Below are 11521 nucleotides of genomic sequence, written 5' to 3' on the forward strand. Positions count from 1 at the left end.
GGCTTACTGGCATCAGGCAAAAATGACCAAGGAAAGCAAAAACACAAAAAAAACCCTAATATAGATGATGACTTCCCCTGAGAAAAAAAACTTCAGAGGTGTCCAAGCAGAAACATTATTCGCAGTGAGAAAACAACATATACATTCTACCCTGCCTTGGCTGACAAGGGAGTGCACACAAGACAGGAAAGAAAAAAACAATGACATCAGCACTTTTTATCATGTGACCTTCAAAGGAGACATCTTCCATTACAGATGAACCAATTTAACTCCCCCCTATAGACAGATCAATAAAGACACAGCACAACACTAAAATTCCACTCAAAGGTTTGTTTGGTAAAGACTTTGGTAAGAGATAACACCACCACCCAAACAGGTAGCAATTGCATACGATAAAGCACAAACGCCTAGCGTGACAGAGGGGAAGCCTTCGCTGTGAAAGCACTTCCTCTGAGAGCTGGAGGGCACACAGGACACTGCTATTTTTTGTCCGACGGTCGACAGCCGAGCGCCCATCTTTGGTCACGAGTGGCGTCTCAGCCCAGCAGCCTATCAGCTGAGTTGTACACGTGTGCACCTAGAATAGGCAACCATAATTACTCCGGTGTCTTTGTGTCGTGTGTAAAAAGCATCCGATGATGGGATAAAAATGGACAAAGCTCCTTCGCTTTGAAAGGTGGTTTAACATTCAAACACTGGACTCCTCTACACCCGCCTCTACGGTCACCCTGAGGAACTCGCATCATGCTGACTGTGCTCCGACACAATAACTGCTGTGTGCAAGTTTGTGCACCGAAGAACACAGTTAAACATTCACACCCGGCCGTGACCTTCGGAGTCCGCAGAAACCCGTGAAGCTCCCACCCAATCACACACACAGCAGCAGAAGCACGAGTAGAGGCCCATGTCCTAACTGCAGGTCACATTCTGACCTCTACTCAGGCATGTGAAACACGCATCAAAGCCTGGCTGAAATCTCCCCCCCCCCGTACATACGGGGGCTATAACTGCGTTAAAGCGCACCTGTGTCAGGCCAACCAAACTATTTTCCATTTGCTTTAGATAAAAGAAAAAGGGTGAACACAACCATGTGTGCTTTTTTCATAGCGCTACGGGAGAAATGAACTGGATGCCGTAAAAACGTTAGAAGCTTTACCACCCTTCATATCCAGAATGACTAACACAGAATAAAATTTACATGTTGCCCATTTATACAGCTGGACGTTTACCGAGGCAATTCTGGGTTACAAACCTTGCCCAAGGGTACAGCAGCAGTGCCCCAGTGGGGAATCGAACCAGCAACCTCTCAGTTACAAGCCCTGCTCCTTAACACTACGCTACGCTGCCGGCCACACTAAGACTGTGCAAAGTCATGCCACCCAAGACACTGCACTCATCACAAGGCAAAGAACGATTCTGTAAACCGCCACCTACATTAAAAAAACTGACCTGCTTGTACCAGAATGGCCTTGTTTACCGGCCATGTGCCTACATAAGACATCTGGTAACAGCTGGGCTCCAGCTAAGATCCTGTACGTGCACAGGCCAAGCAAACAGCAGCAGTGGGCGCTTCAGATGCTCAATTACTGCACAGTGGGCATTTCACATTACAACACAGATAAGTCAGCAACAAGAAACAAGCCTCCTACAGCCTGTGTATAATTATGCCTGTTAAGCCCACAGTTGACACAGCATGTGTATAAACTGGCTGAACAGAGCAGGCGTAACACATGGCTGGTAAACCAGGCTGGTACCAGAAGACAGATCCATATGCTGGCCAAGCCCACACTACCCAGCTGGGTCAATATTAATGAGCAGTGGTTGCTCTCATGGCAAGCCTGTGTTTTCAGTGTGTCTGAGTGTCACATCGTTTCATTGCCATTTCTTATACCTTGAACTGAATGTTGAAAAGCATAGCTCTTCCCTACACTTCCCCACACTGTGCAAAGTCACACCCCCTTGTCCTCATCCCCATCACAATGCCAAGAATGATTCCTGACTTCCACTCCCAAAAAACATGTAAACCCACTTTCCACCATTTCCAGTACAGACAGAGCGCTCTGTAACTGTGAACACTGAATAAACTCAATATAATGACACATAGCCACGATTGTTAAAGGTTGCATTAGTTACATATTGGAGTGTCACATGAGCAATGTCTCAAAAGGAGAAAACTGTGACACTTCGCGGTGATGCAGTGATGAATTTAGACTTAAGGCTCCTTGCAACACTTGCAAGCAATGTGGTCACAGGCACACCCACACAGCCTTCCTGATTAAACCAACATGCTGACTTACTGTGGGCACTAAAGAACACAGGGCGCTTATCAAATGAGACAGGATGCTAACCCCTATCCCAGCACCCACCCTCATGACAGCTGTTTGGCTGTGCAATCTCTTGCATTCTCTATCCAGCTTCTTTCCCAAGATCGCCACTGTAAAAACGCAATGAGTTCTCAGTTAACCTTCCTGCTTCAACAGAGGTTAAAGTATGTTTACAGAGGACAACAATCCAACAAGCTGTGGCCACATATACCCAGAATGTGGAAGCACCTATGAAGTAGAGAGCACTCCAGGTTCCCTTTAAGAACCAGTACTGCTTAAGATTATGAGATAATGACAGTTTTAGTGCTTTATATTATGACAGGCATTTGTTCAGCCAAGACCTTCGATCCAGAATGACGTGGATCTTTAGACTCACATGTACTCTCTCACACATGGCAGACATTTTTGCATTGGAGCATTTGAGGTAAAGCACCTCGCTTAGGGACACAGCTGGGATTCAAACCCATAACTCTCAGGTTGATGCCAGCAGGCACTAAAACTCTACTCCAGCTGGCTGCCTTAAAGTGTTTTGTATTCTCCTATGACATACCTGTGTGTGTCTGTCTGTCTGTCTGTCTATGCATGCTGTACTTTCGGTGTGAAGGTGCAAGCCAGTCTGTCCTCTACCTTCTGTGTTTTCTTGGGTTCCTTAGTAGACCCTTCCCTCAGGGGAACTTTCCCAAACAGCTTCCAGCCTGGCTCCCGCTGCTCCAGGGGCCTCTGGTCCTTCACCTTCCGGGCAAACAGACTCCTGGGGAGAGAAAGGAGGGGAAAAATTAGGACACAGCTCCCGGGCAGAGCGGAGCTCTTTGGCTTTCCTCTCAAGGTCACCAGAACAAAGGGGACGAAAGCTGTGGAGTAAGCCCATGCAGCACGTGTGGCAAGGAGGACCCCGGGGGGGGGGGGGAGGGGGGGGGGGGTGGAAACCTGTGGAAAAACGCTTAACACCAGAGGGAGGTGCAGCTACACAGGCTGTTAAGCAATGTACACAGCACTCTGCAAACTGGTGGCTTAGAGTGGGGAAACATTCCACGGCAGCAGAGAGGAATGCTGTGCTGTGCAGTAACACTGGATAAAAAGGCAGCGGTGCAGTGCCCTTGACTGTTCTCAGACAAACACACATCGCTGTAATTATGCCTGAGCCTTGCCAACTACACTTTATCCAACTGGTTCATGGAATTGATTACAAGACCTCATCACGACCTTATTCAACACTATGAATTAATTTCACACAGGTCTTGTATGCACTAGATGGTTTTTTTCCCTTTCAAAAATAGAGGGATTTTTCTTCTCTCACACGTTTCCTCCACTGATCGAAGACCTCTGACAGACAACGACTTATGAAGCACCAACTGGGTGAGTTCAAGGCACAACGGCACAATGCTGGTTGATGTTAACTGGCATTCTGCCTGCACTTCACAGCTTCTTACATCACCTCAATGTGAGGCAGAGGTAAAGATGAAGGCAGGGCCGAGACCTGCGGGAGGTTATCTTTCCTAGGGTATCTGTTTTTGCTGAGTGGTTTGGCTTATCAGTACTGAGTGATGTAAAAGGGAGGTACACGCTCGAATTACAATCTGGACTGCATCCAAATGATCCTTTCTGCTGAGTAGTGCTTATCAGATGGGTGGGTTACTATAGTACACTGGAAGTGCAGCAGCCACTCGAAGGAGTCCAGTGTTCGGCTGGTTTCGTCCTCCAGCCAGAAGTCACCATTTCACATGACCCAGACTTGATTGGTTTAATCGTCACAGAATCTCGGTCATGTGGTTCTGAGTGAAGGAGCTTGAAGGAGGCCAGTCACAGGAAAGCGCAGGTTTAATGCGGGCCTAACACGGATCCCAGTGCCAAGTGTGAGTGAGAGAAACACAGTACAGAGACTGGGATGAGAGAGACTCTCTGGAGCCATGAGTGAGAGAAACAAAGTACAGACGCCAGGGCGGTGTTCATCTACGCAGCCAATGTACTCAAACCTGCTGAGTTGATCTGTAGATCTTAAACTAACTCATGAATGTGCACGTGTCAATGTGTGTGTGTGTATGTGAGCGTGATTACACCCCTCTGTAAATACCAGAGGGACTATTGTTTTTTTTTTTTAAATCAGCTTCGCTGGTCCTACTGTAACATGAGAGAAGGACAACAGGGGTGCTCCCTTCCTTTATCAAGCCTAGTGATTAAACTCTAGCATAAATGTCAACATTATTCACTGTGCCGGCACTTAGCCTCAGCCTACTCTTTTGAACTGATCACGTCCCTGAATCCCCCCGGGTATCTGTAATGGCTTAATGGATGGACTGGGGACAATAACATGGCAGGAAGCCACACAGAGTCCCACAGTCACACAGGCTCCGACCGGACTGCCGGCTCGGTCCACGTGATAATGCGATAAAATCAACACCCCTAAGCCAAGCTCCCTAAAAGACCCGTGTGCTCGGCTCAACAGGCTACAAGCTCATTTTGCTCTAGCTGATAACTCTCAACGAACTCTGACGGGAGGATTTTGATCTTTTCTTCTTTTTAAATTCTTCACTACGAGGCAAGGCAGTTCTGCCGCACGTCGTAAAAACTACTATTAACCAGCATGGGTGGAAAATGAGTCAAAACATACTGGAAAAAGATAAGGACAAGCACGCACCAGAGAAAAATCTCAACATGAGCAGCAGACTGACTTCATTACAGCTCAAAGCTGGCCACACAAGAGCGGCAAACGTGCCTTCGTATGACGACGATTAACACTTCGGAATCCTTGACTGTAATCTAGGCTCTATGTTACGGGACACCGCGTTCGACATCCTCGATTTTATCTGCCGCAGCGCCCTGCGGGAGAGTGGAGAGGCGCGTTTCATGCACGCTGCCTCGAGGCATGCTCACCCCTCTGGCATCCCGCACGTGCGGGCTGACGCACACTCCCCTGTCACCCAGGAGCGGCTAACCTGGCCTTTCACAGCGCTGCGTCACGGATGGGGGTGACATAAACTGTGCAGGTAATACACTGGATGGACTGGAAAATGCTGCTTAACATACAGGCACACAGCAGACCATGAAAAACTAAATTATCCATGCAATGCTCTCAACATCATGGGGACACGTGTGCGGCACAAAGTCAACTATCCAGAACTTTCTCTGCTGTTGCCCCCCCGATGTTGGAATGACGTTCCACGCTCCATCCGTTCTGCCGAGTCCCTCACTATTTTTAAGAAACACCAGAAGACACAGCTCCTCCGTGCTCACCTGCTCACCTGAATCACCACCATCTAAAGCAACTTCTTACATCCTAACCTCTATTTTCCTTGAAATTGAAAAAAAAAACTGATGCAGCATCCGATCTCTACTTCTGGAGCATAGCCATGGGGTCACTGTGCCAGCAGTGCAGTGAAGTGCTTAGGGGTCACATCACCAAGTAGCTGCGGGTTTGAATTCTAGGTGGTGCGATAATGTTGTACCTCTCGTATAGGAACTACAGTGAAATTCTTCAGTAAAATATACAGTTCTATAAACATAAAAAAACAAACATAAAAATTATGCCACTTATCCTCCTAAGCAGACAGATGATAAAAGTCAGAAGTCAGGCCAGCCACTGAAATGAAAGAAATTCTGCATATATATTACTAAATAAAAGTGTAGAGAACACAAGCACGGTGGATCTCAGCAAACATGACTGCCTGCACCTCCAGATGACAGCGTGTCAGAGCGACAGCGTGGCCCTCCAGAGGATTATCTTAAAGCGTATGCCGAGGCCGAACACCACCTGCTGTTTGAGTGGTACATGGCTGTGACTAATAATATCCCACTGCAGGAGGGCCAGCTGGTCCCCCCGCCTGCTGCAGACCGCACTGCTGTGGTGAAGCCCTGACCAACGCTCCTCGTTCCTGCCTGACCTGCACAGCAGACACCCTGGAACAGAGAAACCTGCATAGCTTATGTTTTTACATATTATCCGTTGATACAGCCGGGCATTTACCGACGTTGTGCAGGATAAACACCCCACTCAAGGGCATGAAAAACACCCCGCCTGTGACTCAAGCACACAACCTTCTGTTTGGTAACGTACCTACTACACACTGCTACCCCCTAATCACTGTATTACACTACGCTGTTAACCACAACGGCAACACCACACTGTAAACCATATTCACTACACCACACTGCTCTTCATAACGGCTAAAACACACTGTAACCCAAAACCACTATAACACGTTACTAGTCATAACGACAACACCAAATCATAAGCCACAACAGCTACACTACATTGCCACCTCTGACAGCTATACCGCACTGTAAGTCATAACCATTACACCACACTGCCATCATAACAACTACGCTACACCATAACCCCACCACATTGTAACCCATAACCACATCACACTGCTGCACAGCGCACCAGTAAGAGCTGTAGCTTAACCCGCTACGATGGAAGGAACACCTGAGATGTGAAAAACCCTTCTGTTGTACATGCTTCTGATGGTTGGTGCACACTCTACTAGAACTCAGACGATCAGTATTAAATGTTCTTTCACATACCAATAGAATCACCTTGCAAGCAGGTATTCCTATTTTGTGGCAATTTTTTTTTGTTTCCTTTAATGCTGCAGGGTCTATAATTAGGGATCAGTTGTTAGGTCAAAGCCTTGACTTGATTCCAGCCTTGACTTGGAGCCAACCTCAGTGGGAGAGAGTCGAGTCAGATTACCAACGTCATTCCCAATAGGACATCTCTATCAAGCGATCCAATCACAGGGCAACAACCGGGGACTATCAGCGAAAAGACAATGAACGAGCCAGAGCACACTCCCCATCCCGTCACCATTCAAACTCCCACCACCAGCCGGCTTGTGACGACGAGCGGCTTTTGACTGTGCCAAACCCCCGTGACCCACTTCGCTGACGGCGTCAGGCTTTCATCTGTCCCCCATCCTGGAGGCAGGAGGCCGCCCTCCTCATAATCCTTTCAAACAAACAAATGGGGGGCCCTCTCCTCGTTGCCTCTCGATGCCAATGACCCCAGTCCGGGTTCACGCACAGAGGTGACGGGAGTGACGGTCGTCGGCACAGAGCTGGGAGACTGGGGCAGGCGTCCACAGCCAGGCACAATCTCTGCTCGGGTCCAGTGTCAGAGCGGCCACAACACTGGGCCATGTTTCAATTCAGAAACAAGAATAAAGTAGCACTGCTTCACTGCTTTATTCCACCCCTGCTCTTGCCACCTGGATTTATATTACATTGCATTTTCTTAACAGGTGGTTTTATCCAGAGTGGCTTATATGGCTGATATTTTTGTTATGTATTTATATAGTTGAATATTTATAAGAGCAACATGGGACATGTTCCTAGCCCAAACAGCAGTGGCCTATCTGGGGAAACAAACTCTGGGGTCCTGCTCCTTTCTGCTACACCACATTGCTGTCCTGTTCAACAATCAGGGCCCAACTTGATCTGTGCCATATAACCTGCTGAATTCTGCCCTACTATTACCATAAATATCTACCAAAACTTAAAGACCAACCCCTCAGACCTGCCCCAAAATCATTACAGATACACCATCTGGTATGGACATACACTGGGAAAACTGGGGCTATCATAACCATATTCATGCATAAGAGCTTTGTTTTGGCAGCTGTTTCTCTAAGGTATTGCTCTGAAACCTTTCTTCAACCATCCAAACCACACAAAGGAATGTCCCTGGCAAAGATTCAACATAAGACTAAAAAAAAAACAAAACAAAAAAAAAAAAAAAACAAATTGCTGCACAACATTTGGATCATCACATGTTGTTCCCAGTTCAGAGCTACACTACCACTTTCTGCGGTTCAATTTTCCCTGTCACCCTTTGGGTCTCCTCTGAAAATCACAGCTCTTAAATGGCCCAGGTACCACCTGGGAGGGAACAGCAAAGGAGTCTTGACAGAAGCAAATTCTTCAAAATAAAAATAAGTTACGTTAAAATCAGTGAGCACTGTACCTGCTCTAACATAACAGGAAGGGAGGAAGGAGCATGCACCTTCACCCAGCAAACCTTATTTCCACTTATTTCTCACAGAAAATGCATATTGGGTACTTCACAATGGGTATTTCATTTGCTTTTTATTGGTAACATTAATACAGTGCGCGCATGTGTGCTCGCACGCACGCACACACGCACACACACACACACACACACACTTTCAGATATTTATATTAGTATCAACCACAACCACTGCACAAACACGAACAGGTGGTGGAAAACTGGAGCAACTGAGCCACTCAGGAGTCAGCAGCAGTCATCAGGATAAGCAGCAATCAGCGAGAGCTGGCATGGGGTTAGGCTGAACACTGACAAACCCCTGGGCTGAAGATAAAAAGTACAGAAAGTCCTGAACTACAGTAACTCCCCCACCTCCCCCCTGTCCCCTGCCCGATCACGCCCCCCCAGCCCCCCCCCGCTTCCGCTCGAAGGAACTTTCCGAGGGGGAAGTACAGGGAGGGCGCTGGGGAGCAAACAAGATGAACTCTACTGTGACAAAGTTAACAAGTCTGCTCCCGGACCGCCTCCTTAAAACATTCACTCAGCTACGCTTTCTTTATTGCAACACGGCGGAGAGGTCAGCAAAACAGCGTTAGGAAATGATTTATACCACAGGTCTTATGGTGCGTACATACTCTCATGCGTACGTCCTTCGAGTGAAACATGCTGGCAGTGCCAATTTCCCCTGCCTGTACAGCCATTTGAATCTAATTGAATACCAAATGCCAAGCAACCTGCAAAGAAAGCCTCAAAGCAGATGTTCCAGTTTCTCCCTTGTTCCTCACCCTCCAGGACTCCCAACTCCACAGAACGCCACATGAGCGTGTTGGACAGAGCGATTTTCACAGCGTCTGTAGGGTTATTCACCCCAAATCACGGTTTCTCAGTTTCCCGGAGAGGGAGCCTCACAGTCAGTCTGAGGTAAACATGGTGAAACACACAGGAACCTCTGGAGGTGGTTTGTAAGCAAACTCAACAAACAGAAATCAACAACAACCAGGAAGCAAGAGAGAGCTTGAGTCGTGGCCAGCGGGGTCCGCACTCACCTGTCAATGAGGAGGATCAGCGATGGTGCTGCCATGGCCTCTGTCACAGCGTTAATCCCCCACCACAAAAAAAAACAACTCCCGGACAGGCTGACGAGATTTGCACCCTGAAAGAGTTTGGCTCAGGGACCCCCCACAGAGAGAAGGGACAGGCAGACTCCCCTCATTCCCCTGTCCTGGGACAGGGAGTGAAGAGCGCTGGCTCCTAGGCTGAGAGGGTAGTGAGAGCTCAAAGGGAACTCTGGAACAAGCTGCCCTGGCTACCACGCAGCCAGCAGTGAACTGAGCACAGGGGAGGGGTGGAGAAGGGGAAGGACAGAGTGAGAGGGAAGGGGGGGGGGGGGGGGTTACCAGGGATTAACACGTGCGTGAAACCTTGAACAAACCTCCACTTCTCACACCGCACTCCCACACTGGTGTCGGGTTCACAAACCGAGCCCCTACACCTGCGGCCAATGAAATCAGGCTGTGAAAAGGTCTCCGCCCACAGTAGGTGTGCCAGCTCCACCCGATCACAGCAGGAACAGAGCTTTTCAGCAACACACACACATACACACACACACGTGTAAACATACGGACACAGACCTACACAGACAGACAGACAGACACACACATACACACATACAAAGGGCTTTTCGCTCCCTTAGCTGGAAAATGGAAATCAGCTTTCAGTACTTTCTGTGCAAGGAAGTGAAAGTGGACAGCAAAAACAGCTCTATTCCAGCCAGGAAATAACACTAGAACCAGAAATACTGACATACAAACAACCATCCACTAGATGGAAGGAAAAAAACCCTAAATACACTGAGCAAGCTGGCCCCCTACAATCACTGCAAACAGTTAATGTCTTTAACAACTTGTTGATCTAATCACAGGCAAGCCTGCTGCGGGTATCACACCGCGTGGGGAAAGCAGGCACATGCTCACCCTATGCTAATGAGCACACAGCACTACACCCCAACGCTGACGCCAAGCTAGTCAACTCCGTTTGGCCAAACTAATTTGATTTATTAAATCGCTTCTGTCAGTGCCTGGTCATGCGCCTCTCTGTCCCGAGGGCTACCGTCCTCCATCCACTTCCTTCAAAAGATAAGCGTGCGTAAGAGAAAACGCACACACAGGATAATAGCCCAATGTGTCTGAGGCACCAAACCCTTTCCTGTCTGCTCACTCCATTACGTTTCATTAGATTACATTAACATCATTTAGCAGATACTCTCATCCAGAGCAACTTACACAGGTTACGATTTTATTCATTTATACAACTAGATGTTTACAGAAACAATTCTAGGTTAAGTTTCTTGCCCAAGGGTACAGCGGCAGTGCCCCAGGGGGGAATCGAACCAGCAACCTTTTGGTTATGAGCCCTGCTCCTTACCACTATGCTACACTGCTGGCCCTAAAGAAAGCCACGCTGTGTTTAAGAGAGAAACCTGAGGAGAAGCAGCCCATTGGCAACCTTTGTTAATCAAATTCCAAGCACTGCTGGAACACTTTGCAGGCTTACAGAAGAAGGCAGCGTGGGGAGTGTCCAGGGCCCACGTTCCAAGAACTAGAACAGTGGTGTGTACTGTGACTTCTGAGTACTGCCAACGATGCTACCGTTGGAAAAAAAAACACAGTCGCTAAAATGGTACTGTAAGTCAACACTGACAGGTGGCCTGTCCGATGCTGCAGGTATTAATAAGCCAAGTGTGTGCTCTCAGTGAGTGCGCCTCGGCTACGGCAGACACATTAAAAGCACCCCTGCGGTGCCGGGCGCAAGGGAAACGGCAAACACAGGTGACTCGAGCCACTCTACACTGGCACAGGACCTCAGAGCACAGGACCTCGCGTTGTTCCACACACGATAATAACCACACTTTGAGGATAAAGCTGTACTGTCCATAACTTTCTACACTATCCAGAACTTTCTCTGCCTTCGTCCCCCGATGGTGGAATGACCTTCCACACTTCATCCGTTCTGCCGAACCCCTCACTATTTTTAAGAAACATCTAAATACACAGCTTTTTCGCGCTCACCTGATCACCTGAATCATCACCATCTAAAGCAATTTCTTATGCTCTAAAAGAAAAAAAAAAAAACAGAATTTTAATGGTTTAACGCACTTGTGTCTCTACCAGCTAGCTTGTACCATGTCTGGGCAACT

The 11521-nt window shown here is 47.9% G+C and overlaps 1 protein-coding gene across 2 annotated transcripts in view; it reads right to left on the reverse strand.

The window, feature by feature from the left end:
* The window catches only part of tbc1d14 (TBC1 domain family, member 14), a 42337-nt gene that overhangs the window by 20096 nt on the left and 10720 nt on the right, over positions 1 to 11521 (reverse strand). The window contains exons 1-2 of one of the 2 annotated variants that reach the window (XM_036551940.1): positions 9372 to 9609; positions 2952 to 3075 (exon numbers count right to left, since the gene is read on the reverse strand). In XM_036551940.1, coding sequence (XP_036407833.1) covers positions 2952 to 3075; positions 9372 to 9406 — 159 coding nt within the window. In that variant the 5' untranslated portion in view covers positions 9407 to 9609. Of the gene's footprint in view, positions 1 to 2951; positions 3076 to 9371; positions 9610 to 11521 lie in introns of those variants that run through there. The other variant, XM_036551939.1, reaches the window with a different exon arrangement.

This window comes from Megalops cyprinoides, chromosome 18 (assembly GCF_013368585.1).
Source record: "Megalops cyprinoides isolate fMegCyp1 chromosome 18, fMegCyp1.pri, whole genome shotgun sequence".
Lineage (NCBI taxonomy): Eukaryota > Metazoa > Chordata > Actinopteri > Elopiformes > Megalopidae > Megalops > Megalops cyprinoides.